Genomic DNA, 22,160 nt, shown 5'->3' on the forward strand with positions numbered 1-22,160 from the left:
TCTAGGGTTAGGTAGCAGGCTGCTTTGCACAGGCTTAAAGGCATATTTAGTACAGGTTCCTTTTGTAGCAGCCCAGGACTATTAATGTGCATCCCCTGCCTGTGGGGATAGGACTTGTACCACTTACCTCTTCACAGGAGGTTAGAAATGATGCTCATTTCTGTATGCCATGGGTAGTTTTCCCTCATTTATGATTTTTTGATTAGGGATAACAGCTGAAAAATTGCCAAGCAAAAAGCACTGAGCTCCTTGCAGGACAGAGCTTTAAAGCCTTAATTTCTGAAATTGGTAGTGCCACTGCTTGTCAAAATGTGCCTGCTGCATCAGCAGTTGTAAAAGTGATACGTGACTCCTGTTGGTGGATTAGTGAAGCTCTGATCAAGAGAATAAATTTTCAGCCGCTCCAAATAATCTCCCCTAGGAACATGAATTGTTGCCCTACCGGTAGATAAAAGTGAAATTTGCAGGGTGGGTTTTTTTCGTAATATTAATTAAATCCTTTCTTTTTTTTCCCCTACTGACATTTCCAGCAGAAATATACTGGCTGGGATGAAAGTGACAATTTCTGGTGCTTTTACTGAGCTGGTCATAACCAGTTTTGAATGAAGTGACTTATATTAGTTTTGTTAACAACAGTGGCAAAATTTACTATTTATAAAATGAACTCTTATCTCTTTAATCAGCTATTTACCTGAGCTACATTTATTGGAATAAATACATCACAGCTTCATTATAGTGCAGTTTGATGCATTGGCATAGGTATTGCCCCATGTCACAGAAACTATAAGACAATAGATATTGTCTTATAGACTTCTTGGAAAAGAGGGAAATAGGGAAACTTTAACTGTTACCCCAGACCTTTATTTTTTTGCATCTGCTTTCTCTTAGGTTCAGAATATGAATTCCCTGTTATAATTTATACATGAGGAATCAATGTAGAAAATATTTGGATCCATAAAAGTGCTGGACTTCTTACAACAATTCTTTGCAAATTGATTTTTATGGAGAACGTACAGTTATGGCCAAATTCCAAATGTTCGAGTACTGTACTCATTTTTTCACAGTCTTTGCCAATTACATTGTAAATCCTTAGGAAATATTTCCCTTACTGCACAGCTAAGCAAGGTTATTTTCTTAATACTTCTGCATTATTTTAGAGTGCATTTAAAAAAAAAAAGTTGAATCATTTCTGTAAGCATTTTCAAACTGAATGGGTCACTTAGACTTGAAGTAAAATTAAATATGTTCATGCAGTCGTAGTTTAAATCACAATCTTTGTAACTAGATTAGAAAGCAGTATCAGGAGATAAAGCAGCATTTGATTCCTCTAGGTGTTTGTCTGTGATTATTAAAAGTTGTCAGCAAAAAGAGGAATAACTACAAGGATAACTTTTTATTGTTCATTGTTTCAGTATGGGTTGTGGGTTTTTTCCTCTGGAAGGAGACCAGTGAAAATGGAGAAAGGATCCTATTATATTTAGCAGCTAGGATCCAAGTCTCATTTTTCCCCAAATTACTTGCTACTTCTCTTCACAATTTAGGCTCAAATTGCTGGCTGCCAGCAGGGCACGAAGGTGATTTCAGTTTGTTATTCATGGCACAGTGGCAACAGAGACCAACTTCTTTTTCTGCCTCCCTATATTAAAGGAGATCTTTAAGGATTTTAGTGCTTCAACCATAGGAGGGATGAGATGCACGTTTTGGGCAGTTGGAGGCAGCACATCATTAGAAGGAAAAACCAATTCTTGCTTAACAACTCATCTAGTATTTTTTGCCACCTCATCGATTAAAAGAAATATATTAATGGCCTTTACAGGCATATAGTATCTTGTTTATGTTCAAATTTATTAGTGTTAATTTTCAAGGTGCTAAACAACCCTACATCCCAGCTGTTCGGTTGTTTTTAAGCCAGCATCATTGTCACAGAAAACAGCTGGGCCTCTCCTCTCTTTTCCATCTGGCACACAAATTTATTTTCTGATGTGAATTTGATTGGGGATCTCAACAGGTTAAAACTCTCCTCGGAATTAATTTTAAATCAGATTAGTTGTTCATCCGTTTACCACATGTATATTTGTGCTTATACAAGGAAAGGGGCAGGGGAAGACTGACTGCTTGTGTGGAGTGATCCACAGACATACAGAGACAGCCCTGGAAGTAGAAGTTACTCTGGAAGTTACACTTTTCAACTCAAGTCTTACAAGTAGCCCTCTTCCTAATATAATGGGGCCTAGGAAGCTGTCACGTACAAAGCAATGTGTTCCATCCTGGTTTGTCTGCTTGCTCCATACCATATCTGATCACTTGTAGTGATCAAAAACCTCATTCAGATAATGGGCCAATTTATGTGAATGGTCAAATAGAACTGAAAACTTGTTTTATTTGCATAGTCATCTGCTGTGGGAGTTTGAAGCAAATTTTAGCAAACAATTAAAAGTTTAATGAAAATTAGATCAAATAGCTGTTTTTTCTACATTAGGAAATGTGATGTAAAAAATAGGCATTCTAAAATGTTGTTGTGGTGTCCCATGAGAAACCAAGCAAGCTGGAAAAGCAATCAGTCGGAGAATTGTAAGGGAGTGGGTAGTAGGGTAAGGGTGTAGGGTAAGGGAGTGACTGGTGAAAAATTACTAAAGGAGATTATGAAAAGCCTGAATTTTCTTGGAATCAGTAGTGGGACCGTTTTGTTTGGTTGGTTTTCTTTTTAACAACCTGTAGAAGGAAAAAGAAAAGTGTGCTGGTAGTATTTGTGATGATACAAAATTCAGAGGCCTCAGCGAGTACTGGGGAGGAAATGAAGAGATAACTGGGAGACCTTGAGGACCAAGATGACGACTGATTCAAAATGGAAGAGATGCACTGATGGGCAAATACAGATTATTCTTGTTCTAAACTGCTCACAGTTCACCAAAGGGAGGGGAAGGAGTGCCTGGATGTGTTTGCTGATCACAGCATAACAACATGACCACAGATTTTTTTTTTTCTTTTTTTTTTTTGGATAGAAGTAAAATACAAGTATTGGATTTACCTACTAAGGGGACTTTGAGTAAGTGGGAGAAAGCAAGCATGGCAGGAAAAGGTATTTCATTTGCCATAATTTTTTTTTTTTCTATATGGGTGTTCTAAATACACAAGTGCAAAGAAGAAAGTGAAATCGCAATGAAATCTGTGTATAGAGTACATAAGGGAGCCTGAAACTGCATGAAGAACATGTTATGTAGAGCACAACCTGTTCAGACTTGCAGGATTCACCGTTTTGGGGAATCTGCGTGGACCCACTCGATGTCTTACAGCTAGCTCTCCAAAATCCCTCCTGCTGCTAAGGCAACAGTTAGTTGTAAGCTTGTGGTTATATATTGTGCCTTTTAGTGGAATGTGTTCTTACTTTCTGTATGTTCAGATTCCTCAGTATTCTGTTCAAAATGTTTTCAGGTGTGTCTTCATCACAGAGATTTTTCTGTTCTGTCATTGTCCTGCTGATGAGCACTTACGAAGCAGACTTGAGTGACATTTCACCCTTCCACAGCTCATTTGGGGACATCTTTCCAAGCGAGTACAGCTTTCATTCTGGCTGGTGCTTCTTACCTGCACAGTAGCTTAGGGAATGAGGAAGGCTATTCTGACTCTCCAAAGGTTCAGCTCTACAAGTCATTGGAGGGGCAGCTTGGCTTTCTGTGGCAGACAGTGTTGCAGAAGCAGTGACTTGTGTGTCACTTTGCTATCACGTATGTGCATCTAAACAGGACCAAACCCAGTGAATCTGAGTGAGTTCATTTGGGAGCTGTCAAGGCAGCCCATGGTACTACACAGTTGTAATCGTGCCGAGTTACTTGGTAGTTCAGTGTCATCTTGGGGATTGTCCTTCCTTTTCCTCTCAGCTCAGATTTCTTCTCCAGAAATCCAAAAACATGTAGAACTCTGTTTTCTTTGTTGCAAATTGCAAATACAGTTTCCACATTCAAGTACTTAAGGTCAGTATCTTTGATAGCTGGTTGGGGTTAAGTTAAGCAGGTTGCCACGAGCCCAAAATCTCTCTGTGCAGTTCCCAACAGCTCTACTAATATTTGCGGCTGATAAATTGATTTTATTAGCCAAGGATGAGTAGAAAGCAAGGAGCAGAGGAAACAGAGAAGTGGAAATAGCAAGCTATTGCTGCGTTCTGTACTACAAGGGTAGATGAAGAATCAGTTTTGTATGCTCCCCCTCTGAATGTGGAGTACCAGCCTTGCTGCTGACCCTTTGTAAGTGATTCTAAGTATGATTTGCTTGATTGCTTCCACATCAAAAATGCTGCCAGACATTGAGCCCTGAAGTGCTTACTTCCCATTTGTGAATTAGAAGGACGTTCTTCGTATTTGGCTTTCTTAGAAGGTAATCCACTGTGTATTCATCAGACTTTGGGTTTTTCCCTCAATTGCAAAGATACCTTCAAAGCTGAAATATGCACAGCTTTATTTGCATTTGAAACAACAAAGAGGGAATGGTCTAGTGGTAACAGAAGTTTGAGATTCTGATGTTTCCATTGGTTTCAATTGCAGTCCAAGGATGTTCTTTGGCTTACAATTTAATGGCAGCGTGAGACAAAATAGCAGAAAACTTGCTTGGGTTCTCATCTGTCACTTAAGTGATGTGTTAGTTAAAGAAAAGAAGGACAAAGGGGGCTAAAAGAATGGAAAACTTTGAGTTAACTTGAATAAGGCAGATTTTTCTTTTTTTATATATTACTGTACTTTGTCCTTCTTGGGGTGGATGGGTAATACCTAGCAAAGTTTTACCATTATGAAAGTAGTAAAGCCATGGGTTGTAAAGGAGATAAAGTAAGCACTGCTCCCTGACATCTGAACTAAGTTGTGCAGCTTGGTGTGTAGCCCTCTAGTAAGAAACAGCTGAGGGAGAGACGTGAAGCTACAGTCTGTATATCACAGCAACACCTCCTGGGTGCTCGCCTTCAGGGAGGAGGATTAGAGCATGCAGAGCAGAACAGTTTGTTGTTCCAGTCTTTCACAGGCTTTTAAACACAAATGTGTTTTACTGCTAACAACCTGTTTGGGTGGGGAAGCAGAAAAGGCAAGAAATTGAAGTGTCAGCTCTGGGCATATTTTTCTTCAGTCACTGCAAGGTTCTTTTTATTTTTTTTTCCTTCCTCCCTCCATTAAGACTGTCCTCTTCTGCAAGCCGTTAACTCACTAGGAAATACCAAGCTGGAAACTTTGCAAAGAAAGCTTTTTGTAGCTTTTGCTTTTTCCTGCTTTTAGCAGCTGCTGAAAAAGGTAGCATTTACCTGGGCTTTGGGCTGCTGTAAGATCTGTTTCTCTAGGCATAGTCTGACACTATTTAACTCCTTGTACAACGAATCCAAAAGCAATTTGGGTACAAGCATAAGGGTGGCCACAACCCCTAACGTGTATGAGAGAAATTGCTCTTAATGGATAGGTTTTTCCCATATCTCTGCTGCAAAGGAGTATTTTAGCAATGAAAATTTTAAGAAGGAGGAGATCAGCAAAGAAAGAGATATCAGCAAATCAAACTGTAATTTGGATTCTAGAGGAGCCTTTCTATGACTACCTTCCTCTGTACCATCCCTCTCTTAGAATAAATTGCTGGATTTGATTAGAAAAGTGAAACGGGCTGTTTTAAATGAAGCTGATAACGTATTTATGTGGGTGGGGTCTTTTTAGGCAAAATGGCAACAATGAAGAATTGTACCAGCGTGCAGCACCTAGCACACCTGAGCACTCACCTTCCTACCCTTAGCTTGGGACTGATAAGCACTTGATACTCAGGCTGTGTCTAGCAGGTTTTGGTGGTTTTCTTTTTTTCCTGGTTTATGTGGTGTACCCCAACAAGGGGACTGGAAGTAACTAACAGCTTTGTATAAATTACAAGCCAGAACCAATTAGCCTTTCAAATAGTTTTGCTTTGTTTAGCTCTACAGAGCAGAACACACAGTAGTAGTAGTTTATTTACTGAAGTTCTTTAATCTTGTGCTGAATGCAAATAAAGAGCTACTGTGCTGACTGACTTTGAACAGTCAGCATTGGAGATTGCTTGTACCTGTTGTCAAACATAAGGGCTCTGTTGTCTGTCCTGTTCTGTATATGTGCACTGATAATATGGTGTGTGCTACTAACCTCATCCTTAAAGCTAAAAGGAGTTTGCAAATTTGCCTTTATGGACTTTTGGAAGGCAGGTTTCACTTCCCATTATCACAGTAACCTATTTTATGTGAGATGCCTAGACATGCTTACAGGATAGTAGGATCTGAATGCCCCAGTTACAGCAGAGTGAGAGGCAGTCCCTGTCTCAAAGGCAATTGAAAAGAAGGAGGGGTATGAGGAGGTCAGTAGAACATGGTAAGGACACTGGTTTGTAAGCACACTTCTTTCTGTGAGGTTTAGTGACTTTTAAAAATAGACAGCAAAGGTTTGTAATTTTTCTGTTTCATGTAAAACAAAGGCAGAATTAGCCAGTAGCTAACTAGAAGCAAGATGAGAAAGTTAAGTCAGTGAACAAGGAAGAAAAAAATACTGAAAGGCTTGTGGGCTGCTGGAGAGAGGCAAAAAGAGGAAGGCACAGCTGCTTGGAACAAACTGCCTTTTGGCAGGAGGAAACCAGTGTTCAGAATAAAAAATATAGAAAGTAATTGAATGTCACCAGTGTTTAAAAGTCCTCCCTGCTGCAGTGACTTCTGCATCACTTCTCAGGCATGACTGGCCACATTTTTTCCTCTTCTTTAATCTGTATATCTTGGAGGTGGTGTTACATGGATTTTTAAATTTGTGAATAAAAAAAGGAGAGTGATTTAAAGATCACGAGGCAAAAAATAAATTATTACTTTGACTTTTTATATAAGTCAGGTGATTGCATTCAAATTCATCAAGCCTCTGGTGAGTCAGATTTTGCTCATGGATCTTTTCAGAGTGTGCAGCCTTCCCACTATATAATTAGATTGTTTGGATTTAATCTGTAATAGTTGTTTGAAATGCTTCCTGGAAAGTTTTTCCCCATACTGATGCTCAGTGTGGGAATAGTGCATTGTCTATTCAGGTGTTTGCTTTCAAGAAAAAATATTAATTAAATATCAGTGAAAGTAGTACAGCTTTCAGAAACAGTTTTAGCTGATGCTTACACTATCCTGGGCTAAAATGCACAGAGAGAGAAGAGAGAATAGAGGTTAGTTACCGGTTTTGATTTCAGGATGCTTTCCGAGTGCCATCTAGTGTTTGCTTTCTGATTCAGAACAGTGAAACATTGGTTTTACACAACTGACCTTTCCTGCAATTGTATAAAGGACACTGTTTATAATCATACTTTTATTTGAAACTTTAACAGAAAGTTTTGTGGAGATGAAGTTAGAAGGAATGCTATTTTCCTGACACTTAAAAACAAAAAAAAACCAACAGAGACTTCAAAATGTTTTTACTCCTCTAGTAATTTATAAGATATCTTGAGCCCAACTGCTGAATTTTATCTCTTTTTTTATTTTCAGGTCATGTATGGAACACTAGTTTCCATCATAGTTCTAAGATCTGTTTATATAGTATTATGGTAAGTAACCATTTAATTCAGCATTAAAAGTTACAGCATAGCACTTGCAGCTTTTTTTGGTGGGCTTAACATGAGAAATTGGCAGTGGGAGAATTTCTTTAACTAGGTACATAATGTTAGCTCTCGGGCTCCCCTGGGTTGAAAGGGAATATGACTCATCACCTTGCACTTTTTTGAAGCCACTGGGATACCATTAAACTAAACTGAGATTTCTACACTTATGATCAGTGTTTACTGCCAGGTGTTCTGCTGGTGGCTTCAGCTGTTAGCCTGGGATTTAAACAGAAATGGAGTTTGTCTTCATATTGCTGGGTAAATCTGTTGCTAGTGTTGAAACTCTACTGATGATACCTGGAGAGTGGTAAGACTGCAGAAAGGAACCATCACTTAGTAATTTCCTTTCCTCTTCCCTGCTCAAGTATTAAAGTTCAAATGTAAAAAGTAATAACACATGGTAGTTTTTCTTACAGTTTTGATAGGGTAAAGTTAGGTGCAATATTATGGAAATAGAAATAAAAACTGTAACAAACAAAAGGCATTAAAAGTGTTAGGAGACATTGAGAAGCATTAAAACCATCAGAGCACAGACTTGGTAGGTTAAAGGAAGGAAAATGGAATTTAATCAGTACTGCAGTAAACACATACCTTTAGCTCTCAGGGGCCCATTTCTGTCTATTCCCTGTGAATACTGGTGTTCTCATGTGTTTGGGGATTGCTTCTGAAAATTACTTATTTCTTTCTTCTGTCATCATTTTTACTGTGCTTTCTGTTAAACTTTGTTTCAAGTTCTACATGTATCTGTTCAGGTAGAACAGGAAGGAAGAATTTAACAAAATGTGAATTTGAAGTATCATAGAATACTCAGATATTCTGAGTTGGAAGAGACCCACAAGGATCAAGTACATTCATTGAATCACCTTCCAATTGCTATTTCAGTTCCCGTGGTTTGGCTTTCCCCAAGAAATTCCCACAGACCAAGTGCAAATGTTCACAGACTTTTTTTATTAAGCAAGAAGAACTTAAAACTGATAGTGTATTACAGCTTTAGGAACAATTATCAATTTAAAGGCACTTTTCAAACCCATGAACTGGAAATTTTAATCCTCGCCTAGAGATCTCAAGTGATACTACATTAATTTACCTCCAAGGGGAAATAAATTGAATCAAATTCAAGTCATTTTAATTTTGGTCTTATTAAAGGATTTATCACAGTTCTAGTCACTTAGATTAAATTTCTGTCTGTGTAGACAAACTCTTGGACCTGCTATTTTTCTAGTTCTGCAAGTTCCACAGTTATGCATTCTCATTATTTCTGAGGCATTTCTTAGTCTTCTGTCTTTACCAGTAACATCACCACCTTCACTCCCAAAGATTCATTGTTTTGCTCCATCTGAAGTTCCACCTACTTTTTGCTTCAGTTTTAGGGGCTTGGAGTGTATTTTCTTAATTAGCTTGATCACTTCATTGCAACAGGGCCCTGCAAAAACTTATTTCCCCTTTGGTGTTATTATGCAAACTGGGTAGAAAGTTGGGATGGGAAGAGAAGTAGGTTTAAACTAGTTCTAAATTTTAACTAAACTACTACTAATTTTAAATTAGTTCTGCTAGAGAAGCTGTGCCAACCTGAAGGTACCCTTTTTTTTCTCTAAAATTCATCCCCAAGCACTCTTGGATTTACTTCCTCTGCACTGCTAGAACATATTCCTGTATTTCCATCAGTAGTCCTAGCACTTGGCCAAGTCTGTTCCAGCTTACATACTGACCCTGATTTCTGCTTGTTTTTTCTTACTTCACTTCCTATCACTCATATCTCTTAGTGTGGGGCTTGAAGTCACTCTGAGATTAGAGTGAAAATCCCAAAGAATAGCATGTTATTCCTTCCAGGCTACTACCTCATCCTATCCTCACCAGTTGTTCCTCTTCCTGCCTGTTCCCCCCATGCTTCTCATCTCTTTATTAGGTCTGCTTCCTTCCCAAGATTACAACTGGGCAAATGTTATTCTCTGTTCACAAAGCATGTTCCCTATTAATAAGTGATGCCAGTTGATTCCTTCACAAAACACCCCTATTTGTTCCTCAACTATTCTAGCTATAATTACCTAATTACCAGCATGTTTAATATACTGCTTTGTGCTCTGTCATGTCCTGGTCTTGCTTATGTCTCTGGAGCTTTGAGGGGGGAATGCTACAGTGTAGTCTCTGCCATGTACTGCATGGTGCTCCACATATTTATTAGACTAAACAAATAATAATTTTGCTAGTTTATATTGGCAGTCAATTTGTGAATATGTACAGCTTGTATCTGGTTAGCTTGCCCTGTGGAGGAAGCTCTACCTGTTGTGTTTTGCACATTTTGTTTCCCAGTGCTCACAGCTCTGAAATGTGCTGTAACACACACAGGGGAGGAAAAAGCAGCTCAGGAATGTGTTTTAACCCAGAATCTCAACTGTGCATTCATAATGCTTAAAAATAACCTGAACAGTATGTTGTGGCAGCCTTTCGGGATTGGATTTGGGTTTGCTTTTGAACTTGTCTTATTAGTGGGAAAGGAGCCTTCCATGTAGGAGGTTTACAATTCCATGTTCCAACCTGAATGTAGATAGGGAAAGCAAATTTATTAATGATGTACTTTCTTGCACCTGAGTCTTCAGTGTGTTTTCCATATCTTAAAGAGGACTTTTTTTCTCCCAAAATTAAATTGACATTTTTCTATTCCCAGTAGCATTCAACTAAAAAGAACTAAAAGTACTGGGGTTTAATACCATTCATTTGGTTAGTTATTGGTCACAGTGGTCTACATTCACAAAAGAGTAATTTTGAAAGACTGTATTTATACAAATCACCTAGTATAGGGATATTGTCTCTTGGAAAAGAGCCTCTTCTTTTGTTTGCTTGTTTGTTTGTTTTTTCAATGAAAGAATATACATGGGACTGAAGAATTAGTACCTTTTAGCCAACTTTAGTTTTCCCACTTTTTGGTTTTGCTCGGAGAGTGCAGTATTTGGGAAAACAATTATAATTATAGAAGTAAAAGAACAGTCTCAGAGACTGAGAGAGGAGAAGTAAAATACAATATTTAAACAGATGAAATTTGAAGTTGGTATTTTTTTTCTTTTGGGGAGAAAACCAAATTGATAAAGCATTTTATTTATATATAACAGTATTTTTGTATGTTTCACGTATTTAATGTAGTATATTTCTGTATCTTAAAGCATTCTGAACTAAACTTTGCATTATTTCTCTCTCTCTCTAGGGTATACCCATGGCTTAGAGGTCTAGGCTATACATCTTTAACTGTATTTTTAATGGGATTTTTTCTCTGGAATGTGGACAACATTTTCTGTGATAAATTGAGGTGAGTCTTTTCACTTGTCTAGATAGCTCTTAATAGCTTTTTAGTATAAAGATTGGATTATTTCTGTGGTGCATATTCAAGTCCATCTCATTGTATATATGGTGTGCTGCCTACAAAGCATCCATGAGGTTTTATGCAGATTGCTCATGGCTAGAGTCAGCACTTAAGAGGCCTTTTTTTAACCATTTATAGATTTATTTTGTTATTTCTCTTTAACTTCCAATTAAATTGGGAGAAATAATGTCACTGAGGTAACTCTGAGGATCTGTTGCTGACTAAAGCCTGCTATTCACGCTTGAGTGAATGAGTATGTTTTCATCTGAGTGTGTTTTTATCCTGCTGGTTTGGGCTTTTTGGGGTTTCTGCTCTTACATTTCCCAGGAAAATATTAAAAGCAGTAGTTCTGCTTGTTAAAGAAGACATGCAGAACTACTGCTACTACTACTGCTACTACTGTTAAAGAAATACCTATTACAATATCCATGTTACCAATAAACAACACCTAGCCGGAATTCATGTGTTGCTCAACAAGCTGGAGGAGATGGAAAGGTTAATTCCAGCATCCAGAAAAATACATTTTTGACTGTTTGAAATGCTGTAATGCCATGGAGTCTGTGTTGTACAGAATTGTCCTGGTAGGTTGCTTTGTCAGAGCCTAGTAACAGTGTGCTGTAAAGAAATCCAAAGTTTTCTATCCTGTCTTGCTCTGTAGTCCCTGTGCTAGGTTAAGCCAACTGAAAGTTAATTCCAACAGAGTATTCTTGAAACTTTTTTCTTAAATGAATATAATACATGATCCTCATCCCTAGAAGCGCTTGATACGGGTGGAATGGAGTAGTTATTTGGCAGCACAAGTGGCTGGGTTTACAGTTACTTTGCAAATATTGGCACCAGGGTTGATTTTTGCAGCTGCCTCACATCACTGGTGAGGTCATTACCCCCAATTCACCAAACCTGCTGAGCTGCTGTGGGTCCTTGGGGCTTTTGAACTGGTTCCTAGGCCCAAAATTGACACCAGCTGCTGAGGCACTTTTTTCCATCCTCATTTCATAAGGGGAAAAAATTTTAGTGTCTTTCCTGTAACACTTGTTTGGTTATGGTGCTGGAAAAAAAAAAAACAAACTTGTTTACTAGCTTTAATCAGATATCTACAGAGCCTTGGATTTCTCCAGGGGGTATTATAATTTGAACCTTTGGAGAAAATACATTTCAATTCCTTGCAATTCTTTATTCTGTGAAGGTCTAACTTGTGAATCATCCACCTACCTGCTCTGTTTGGTTTTAAAGTTCAAAACTGAGTTTTGATTCAAGGTTTTTTGTTCCATATTTCATTAAATCTGCAGCTTATTAAAAAAAATCAAAATAAAAAATCTGTAACAGTTTCTCTGGTAGGAACCACACACTTCTGATTTTGGGCTTTGAAATTTCCTGCCATCCAAAGGCTTGGAGGTTGTGCTGGACTGACTGTGTATTCCACTGTGTCATTGCTGGGCTGACTCAATCAAAACTCTGTGCTAATATTTGTGGCTGAGCAGCTTTGGACCAAGCACTGTAATATCAAGCAGTAAGGATGTATTCCGGGAGCTGCAGATTTTTCTTCCTTAACACATGCAGTCGTTGTTTTCCATTTTCTGTTTTGACAAGTGAAATGAAAGTGAAAAAAAAAAAAGACCAGCAGATGCAAACATTTGTTCCACCATCAACCAAAACAGGCATTATCTGCAGAAGCCTAGTGAGCAGGAGAAATAAGAGCAATGTAGCTCCTTCTCTTTATTTCTTTACCTCCATCCCTTAGCCCCTTCCCTAGTAGTTCACACCCCATAACTACAAAATACAAAGCGTGTTGGTGGAGTATTTTAGACTCTCTGCTTTAATTGCTTCCTCACTAAACACCCATTTTGTCCTTGTTTTAGAGTTCAACAGAGAAAGGCAAGTTAAGCTTCCATGGACCTGCAGGATAGGTGATGTGATTGCCAGATTTAAAGTGATGATGTCTGATAAATCCCATTTCATCTCTCAGACCTTAAACTCAGCATTTCATCCTATGGACAGAAGTTCACAGGGTTTGGGGGAGAAGAATGGTAGAATTCATTTGGGACTGTAGGATGCCATAAATATATTCCCTGAAATTTGAGTCCAGAAGTAATTGATCACTCATCATATGAAGAAACGTCTGTTTTCTTTAAATGTATAAGAAAGTCAGTTTGCTGATGTGTCTCTGTACTGGCACTGTAAAGTATAACTGCTGCTCCTCACCTGCTGAAAGCCTGATTCCACAAAGCCTGACCTATCAAGCACGTGCCTGAGATATGGAAACAATAATGCGTGATCTGGCAATCCAACATTGTGATTTGAGATTGCTTAGCTGGGGAAAAATATCCCACTGCATGATATTTCTTTCTTTCAGAGCACTACGAGAGAAGATGCCTCCTGTGGTGGGAGCTGTGACACAGTTTCATGCATGGTGGCATATTCTCACAGGCCTGGGTTCTTACCTGCATATCCTGCTAAGGTAAGAAATGTTTTCTAAACTGGATGTTCACAGAGATCTTAGGAGTTTTCTCAGGTTCAGATGTACTTCAGAATATTGTATCATCCAGAAGAGCAGGAAAATTACTTATTAAACTGGTGTGAGGTTTTCTTTCCTCTGCAACTGATCTAAAAACTCTCTAAAACTAGTTTATATTCTTCAAAATGTAACCACTAATCTTTAAACAGTCACGGTTTTTCAAGAAAATTTAATTCAGAAATGGGAACCCTGTGGCAGTTAAACCAAAACCATTTGACAGTATGTGAATTTCAGAATGTAAGCCGTTAATACCTGTCTGTTCTTGAGCAGCAATCCTGAAGTACTTGAACATGTTTAAATTTAGGAGCTTAACTGATCTTTTGATAGGCACTGTCGCTCCTGAAAACCAGCAGGCATCCTGCTGTAGTGCAGAAGGATGATGGCTGAAGTAGTTGTAGTGGAGCTGTTCCCAGAGGGGTAGGGTATAAGGTTTAGGAGGAGACTTAAAAAAGAGTGTAAGGTAGCAAGTCTAGATCCAGCAGATTTGTCTCATTTTGGCTCTGTACCACCATCTAGTGGAACCAGGGGTGAGGATAGAATGTAAGCTGAAATCTGTGAAGAATTTCTGCAGTTTGTTCATCATATAATGAAATAATATTTTACCACTTAACCGTAACTGAGAGAATGTCTGTTTTACATATACATGCTGTGTAGTTCAGGGAGCTTGATTACATATCCGTTTTTCTACATCTTACATGGCATTCACCTTTTTTGTCAGATGTTAAAATACCTAATAGAAGGAAAATAAGTACATTTCCAATAGATTATCTGATAGCTTATAGTTACATTTATGTGTATATAGATGCACACATATGTACCTATACATCTGTAAATGTATATATACAGATGTACATTTATATATATATAAATGTATACGTTAAATATGTCAAGGTATGTGGAAAACAGTTGCTCCATTTTGGCTCACAGCTTGTGTGCTACCCTGAAGAGCTTGAGGTAATATTTTAAAGAAAATTCCTTACAGGAATCAAGCATAGGCAAGGGTTTTCCAACATGCCACAAAGTGGCATCACCACTTAAAAGTCGTGAGGTCATTCACAGGAAAAGATCTACTGAGAGGAGAAAGTGTCTAAGAATAAAAATAAGATATAGAATCAAGCTATGCTGCTTTTTACCCCTTTAACATCTGCTAGATTTTGTGGTACACTGATTTAGTTTCATCCTTCTAGAATGACAGGCTCGAGTCCCTGTTTAATTTTTTTTTTTTTTGTACCTCTCAGGGTTTCTTTCTCCCCACATAGCTGATAGGGTAAATTAGTTTGCTGATTAGTCTGCTACAGAGGTATTTACTGGAAGCTAACATCTCCTATTTCTACTAAATCTAGGCAGAATAGGTAGCTCTGCAATCACAGAAACAATTCTTTTCTTGTTGGAAAATAAAACTGGGTTCAGGACATGGTTATTTTATGTGCTGCCTTAGACCTGAAATTTTAAGCATGCTTTTTTCCTTCTCCTCAGTTTATATACAAGGACACTTTTCCTGAAACACAGGCCAAAGGTGAAGGTAAGCTATTTTGTGTTTATTAATGTACATTTGAATATCTTGTGCTTTGATCTTGTGGTGGGGCTCAATAATTATGCCTGTTAGGACTGTCTTTGAATTCTGCTTACATCCCAAGAAATGCAGTTGAAATTTTCATAGAATCAGAGAATGGTTTGGGTTGGAAGGGACCTCAATGATTATTTAGTTTCAGCCCCCCTGCCATGGGAAGGGACACCTTCCCCTAGACCAGGTTACTCAGAGCGCCCAGGTTACTTCAACCTGGCCTTGAACATTTCCAGGGGTGGAACATCCACAACTTCTCTGGGCAACCTGTGCCAGTGCCTCACCACCCTCAAAGTAAAGAATTTCTTCTTAATAATATCCAATCGAAACTTACTGTCTTTCATTTTAAAGCCATTCCCCTTTCATCCTATCATTAGAATGTGTTTAATAGTGTTTGGTTTCTGTTCCAAGAAACATAATATTCCAAGGAGTCTTTCCCCTATTCCTATTTTTCTTTTGACAGTTTGTTTTTGGAATATGGCCTGTTCTTCTGGTGGAGCCACCCAAGAAGCTTTGACGGAGCCCTGGGCAGCAGCACGCGATCACCTGGCCTGGCTGAATAAAGCATTTCAACAGTTACTCTGGCTGAAGTGTCAAAATTATGGATCAATCCAAGTACCATTGCTATTAAAGGACTTCTCTGTGCTGTGAGGCCAGTCAGCCAGAACAGAGCGAAGAGCTGGCACACTAGGGAAATAGCATTTAGTACAGCTTTATTCTAAGTTGTTAAAACAAAGATTAAGACACAAGGGTTTTATGTATATATTGTATAGCTGATGATACTGAGGTAATATTTCGTGCTGGTCACAGAAAACTAACCATTTTTGAAGTGGATTGCACACGTTTTTTCATTCAGTTTTTGTTCTTTCTGTGGTCTAAACTAATATTAGTAACTGAATGACAAAACCAGGCCATTGATGGCCAAGCTAAGCGTTTGTGTGGCCTATAGTGAACTGAATGCTTAACCCAAACTACTTTAACCTTGCACTTTTATAGAATTAATGAAGTATGTAATGGTTGATTTAAGCCTTTATTCTATCTTGCTTTTCCACAGCCTCCTTTGGCAATTTATATTTTAAGCAAAATGGTTGCGATACCATTAGTTCATTTTGTACCAAGCTTCCATTTTCTCTTTAGTCCAACCGAGAGGTTCATCATGGAGGATGTTCCAGGGTGTGACCAGCAGAAGACACTGAAATGGTGAAGCCTTATAGATGTTCTTGTTTGTGGCTGGAAACTCAGTTCCTAATTTGTTTGACCAGTGATTCATCACAAAACTGTAGAGTGACTGTAGAAACATAAGAAACACTCTTTTATTTTTTTGTAATTGTTATTTACGTACGTCCTTTTCTAACCCTGCCTTTAACTTCCCATTTCCCATTCATACTACAGATTGACGAACACCTCAGATATGCTCTAGTTTAGCTTTGAATTCATCTTTCTCTTATTTTACAAGTCTTAAATAGTGGTCTAACTTTCAGATGCATCTTCTTATTCAGAAACATTGAAGGAGGTATAAAGAACAAGACTGAGGTTGACGATACCCTCAAATATAAGTGGCAGCACTTTGCTTGCTTTTAATCTATCACATGGTTAGTCTGTGAGAAAGCTGACCACCTTTTAAAACCAGACTTTGGGGATTAATGGGGGAGACAAACCCTCTATTTTCTGCAATTTTTATCTACCCAGCTGATGGAAGTTAATAAGTAAATGTAAAGAAAACATTAAACTAACACAGTTTTTCAAGATATACCTCAAGTGAAGGCTGTGGTTTTGACGTTCTCGATTTTGGGGCAACTAACAGAGTCTGTGCCTACTTGCTGCCACGCTATGCAATTTTTGTCTGCTTTTGATGCTCTGAGGGATTTATCCTTCTTGCCATGAAGAAAAAAAGGGAAATGCTCAGAGTGATCCAAAATCCCATTCTGTATTGATTTACAACATGCTCACAGCAGTAAAGCATGGTAATGTAGCTGTAAAGCTGTCTGCCAGGTCTCAAAGTCCTGACTATTGAACAATCAGTGCTGGCTAAAATGGTCTCCTCCCTTTAATGTCTTTTTCTCTGTCTGCAGTTTCTCTGCATCTTCCACGTCCATCAGTAACTCTCCTACTGACATGAACCTCCAAATAAAACTGTGGCTTTTGTTATGCGACGACCCTGGACCCTTGAGATCAAATAACACCAAACTCTGGGCTGGAAAAAGATACTTAACCTTGAGTGAGTTCAGTGAGGTTTAAGCACGTGCTGATAGCAGTACATTTCAACCTGTACATCCCTATAAAGACACCTGAAGGGTAACTTTAGAACAGCTTTGCTATCTGTAGGCTCCAGTTCCATAGACAAGGTCAGCATCTGTGTTGGGAAATTTGAGCGCTCTTCAGACTGAAAGAAGTTAGAAGAACTAGCATAGAGGCAGGAAAAAGCTGTTCTGGATCAAGTGTCTTTAATTATCCAGAAGGCATATTTTTTGTAAAGAGATTTGAGAACTGTTTCAAAAATGTAGCTTGAAAATAAGTGCCTGCCTGTTCACCTCCAGGCTTTCTCAAGCATTTTTCCACAGACTGTATCCCATTTTCTTATTTAGTATGTTTACATGTGTTCATAAGTTAGGGAAGGAGTCCCGTAAGAGAAGCAGTGCAGCAGGAAGACATATCAACAGTGACTTGTGACATCTGCTAGGTATGGTATTATTTTTATGAAAATGAAAAAAAACTGTATTTTAGTGGCCTTAGTATTGTTACTGAAGGATCTGGGGGCTCTGTTTAGTTTAGTAATTGCAAGAACCAGAGTGTCTTGAAAAGCCACTTTCTTATTGATCAGGCATCTCTACAATGGAATATTTTAAAGAAATTTGTTGATTCTTCTGCACATTTGCAACAAGGAAGTGTATGGTGGGGGGTGGTTTTCAAGTCTTATTGAATTGTCAGGATTTAAAAAAAGAAGTTGGAAAAGCTCATATTTTAATTTTATGCTGCTGTTAGTTTTTCATTCATGTATCATTTGTTGTTGATGTTTTTATCTTTAAAAAAATTATGCAAATTGGCTTCTTCCTACATTCCAAATGACCAAAAACGTGCACACCTCTGCCAGCAGCCTTTCTTTCAACAGGTTATATTAGACCCTGAAGAATGTAATTTACCTGTGTATCCTTCTTAGCATAAATAATCTAAAATCATGGGTGCTTTGGTTTGACTGCCTTACTGATCTTGTGAGTGATATTGAAAATGACAAGCTGGTTTTAACTGCATGTCACTAAAATTCAGACTGCCTTTTCTAGTGCCTGGAAAGACATACATTCTTACTCCTGTAATGTAATTACGTTAATTAATTAATGTCTGTTAATTGCTTTTTATTTGTATCATTTGTATGACAACGTTGATTTTTTTTCCTACAGACCTTAGAGCAGCATATCCCAAACTTTCTTGCACTACATCTTAGAAAGTCATGTGTGATCCTGTTTTTTGAGTGGGATTCGGACAGCAGCTACTTTAAAGAGAATTATGGGAGTAGCAGGTGTCATTTGGTATTAATTCTACAGGATGTATTGGACAGACTTGATAGCAATGAATTCTCCTATTCCTTAATATCTGTGAAGAACCAGGAAATCTGCCACCATACATCAATTTGACACAAATGAGCAGCAAAGTACCTCTGCAGTCCGTGAGCTGAAAAATTCTTTCTTGAAAATAAGAGGAAAAACTTCAAAATTACTCTCACAGTACAGATCAAACCCATACCTTATTCTGGGAATTTAGATTTTTTGGATACAGCTCAAGACATGAATTCTCCAGAACTAAAGATGTGAGGAGGAATCTCATCCATGTTTTGAAGGCAGTGTTGTTGGCTAGCAGTATTAGTCATCTCCAGACTTCATCTTAGTGCTTTTTCTGTTAGCACAGGCATGATGTGCTGCCCATGAGTGTTTAGAAAACTCTCCCCAGTCAGAGTTGGAAGATGCAGTCATGCCACTTGCTGATCTACCTCTGTCATGTATTGTACCATACCTGTGCCCTTAATTATATTTGCCTGAATGTGTGCACATCAGAGCAGCCTGACTTAGACTGTGCAGCCCCTGAGAGTGGCAAGAGTATTGTACTGATTCGTGGCTGCCTCTCTTCACTCCCCTGACTTGTTTGGTGTCTGTCATTTACAGCTTGTGCTCAGTCTGCCACTCATCTGTGTGTAAGTCTGGCTGCTTTAGAGAGAGATTCGAGTAGGAGGACTTCAATTCAGACAGGTGTAGCAAAATCTTTTGGGAGGGACATGATGGAAAATATTGCTTTATAATTACTTTCATTCTATTTTAATCCTGTTTTGTGCTGTCTTGCTTGGCTAAAGCTGATTCGTATGATTTGAAATGCAGTTGATTCTTTGGGCCATAGTGGATTTGCTTCTAACACCTCGTTTCAAGCAGCTGAATGTCTTTTTCAGCAAACACTTCCACATGAAACTCAGCAACAGAAAATCCTCCTAATACCACCAGTGTTTCTCACCACCTTGTTCACTACCACCTTGTTTAATCTGCATTTAAGAATTTCAGTAATACCATTTTTTTTTAAAACCTGTTTCTCTCTGTGGATATATTACAGCATTTAATAGCAGGTGGTGAAACAATTCAGTACAGCCCTGCTCAGGGAGCAGCACTGCTGTTTTCTTTAGCAGACATCAGAATTCAGGAACACACATCCATTTTGGGGTGATCTGTGCCCCATAATTTAGATTAACATATTGAGGTAAAACTTTCGGTTTACTTTAAACCCCATCTGCACTTTATAAGTAGGCACTGGGAGGCTTTAACTGCAAAGTGCTGTTTGACTGAGAGACCTTATCATGAAGAAGGATAAATGATGGAGTCTTTACTACACATGAGCAGAGCAAAGCCAGAAGGAGATTAAGAAATCTTACATGAAAAGAGAATAACAAAAGATTAAGCACAGAATCCTGTAGTATTACGTCAACCACCCTCCTGGTATCTGCACTTTAGATACTTGAATGTCTTGTTATTTATACTTTTAACTTCCCATGTTGACTCTGCTCTCTTCACCACAGAAGTGATGTAGTTTCTGTTACATTCAGTTCATTGTAGATGACTTAGGGGCTGTTTTATGAGGATGGAACATGACACAGATTGTTTCATACATGAATGAATGCATTTCTGATCCATCTGGAATGTCTTCTGCCAGCTTTATTTGAGTCTGTAACCTAAAGACAGAGAACATCCTGTGTAACTTAAAATTGGTTTGGGGTTTCTTTGTTCAGTTCCTCACGCACAACTGCCTACAGCTGCCAAGTGCCTGATCTCGCTGTTGCAAGGCTTTTCTGAGAGCTGGGGCTGTGTTCTCTTCTGAGGTCTGTAAGACAAGGTCTTTGGTAGGTGGGGGGTCAATTTTTGTTGAAAATTCTCATTCTGCAGGAATCACAGTGCTATTTTTAGTGGCTTTCCAGCTAGTTATCCAGTACATGTCTGCCTCTGTTTGACTCAAACTTGAACTTGACTACCCACCTTCCTGATGCTGTTGTCTCTTTCCAGGCTTTGAAAGCTGGCCGAGGGATTTAGCAGTGCAGCAGGTGTTTATTTTGGGTTGTGTAGTTCAGTGACAGGCCGTTTGTGGGCGCAGCAGTCAAGCAAGCACTTTATGCAGAGCCCCCTTATCGGAGCTCCCAGCCAGATGCTCTAAACAGGGCTGGGATAGGGGTATTCATATGTGCAATTTGGGAGGCAGGTTTGGTGCCTGAACCTCTTACTTTAGAAATCTCCCATTTTACATGTTGAAAATGTTTAGGTTTGACTAAGTATGTAATTGTACATTTAAGAAGAACCAAGTTCAGAGTTCATGTGAGACCCTAAACCAGTGCCTGCAATTTTTTTTTTTTTTGCACACATACCACACAAATTGAATCTGCCTGATGTTAAAGAGCAGATTGTCAAGATTTTTAAAAATGCAAAGATAAAGGGTCTTTTGTTTATTTGTCCACAGGAATAGCTATAAGCACAATCTTAGATTCCTCATTCTGTCCCCAAAGCTCTGGAACATACATACTTTTCTCCAAAGACAGTGTTAAATAAAATGGCTCATAGCAAGTCATGTACCAAAATGTTTTCTACATTAAAGCTGTGGAAGAACTTTGTGTATACTACTGCCCCCTGGATTTTGGAAGAGAGGTTTTCAAGCAGCTTAAGCAGTAGTTAGTCCTTAGACTGAACAGGAACTAATTTTTCTCTTGATTTTCCAAATTGTTGTTGACTGTTTCATGTTGACAGTTGATCTCGGCTTAATGCACAGATGATGTTACTGTCTGATCAAACAACATCTGTCCACCTGGAGTGGACAGGAAATCTCCTGTGCATTACGTGACCAAACTTTCTAACATTGACACTATGACTTCTAACATGTGGTGTCTCTTCCTGAAATTCAGTACATTGTTGCAGATGGATAGCAGCACTGTGACAGATGAGTAGCAGTTGATTTGTAGAACACACCTACGTTGAGAAACGCTTATTGACAATTTTGATATGCTGAACTGACTCTTCCTACTAAACCAGCTGGTAACTAATGTTAGGCTTATATGTATCAGCATATCTTGTTTTCCAAAGCACAGTAGCTTTGAAATATTTAATATGTTTCATTTGTTATTCATGCTGCAGTCAAGCACTAATTTGTGTCTTTATAGTACAAACTATTAAAGAATTTTGTTTTAAATACTTCTCCCAAGTGGTTCTTGGCTTTTGTGTCGCACAGGGCTGGCGAGTTCATCTGGATGCTGTTCAGTACATGGGTGGTTGTACGTCTTGGCTGGTGGTGTGCAAGTAGCACAGCAGGATTTGTGTGTCCTGCCTGGATGGGGCAGCTGCCTGCCTGAAGCCAAAAGCCTCCATGGCAGTAGGGTTCCCTGATCTTTCTGCCTTGTGCCCTTTGAGCACTGGGCCTTGCTCGGAGGTGTAGTGTTGGCTGTAAATACTGCAGGACCTTCTTCCCTTCAAAGGCCTTCCCCAGCACACACCGGTTAGAGGGGACCTCAGGTATGGGACATGGGTGGGAGAGGAAAAGGGCAGGAGTCAGGGGAACATGCAGGCAGACCAGAGTGTGCAGTTTGCACACTCTTTGCTTCAGCCTTTTCCTCT

At 38.8% G+C, this 22,160-nt stretch overlaps 1 protein-coding gene across 1 annotated transcript in view; it reads left to right on the plus strand.

Moving 5' to 3' along the window:
* ACER3 (alkaline ceramidase 3) overlaps positions 1 to 21,744 on the plus strand; it is a 56,916-nt gene extending 35,172 nt beyond the window's left edge. The window contains exons 7-11 of the mRNA XM_032098963.1: positions 7,490 to 7,548; positions 10,802 to 10,903; positions 13,311 to 13,415; positions 14,949 to 14,994; positions 15,500 to 21,744. Of these exons, the coding sequence (XP_031954854.1) occupies positions 7,490 to 7,548; positions 10,802 to 10,903; positions 13,311 to 13,415; positions 14,949 to 14,994; positions 15,500 to 15,553 (366 nt within the window). The 3' untranslated portion in view covers positions 15,554 to 21,744. The remainder of the gene's footprint in view (positions 1 to 7,489; positions 7,549 to 10,801; positions 10,904 to 13,310; positions 13,416 to 14,948; positions 14,995 to 15,499) is intronic.
* The last annotated feature ends 416 nt before the right edge of the window (positions 21,745 to 22,160 follow it).

This window comes from Corvus moneduloides, chromosome 2 (genome assembly GCF_009650955.1).
Source record: "Corvus moneduloides isolate bCorMon1 chromosome 2, bCorMon1.pri, whole genome shotgun sequence".
Taxonomy (NCBI): Eukaryota; Metazoa; Chordata; class Aves; order Passeriformes; family Corvidae; genus Corvus; species Corvus moneduloides.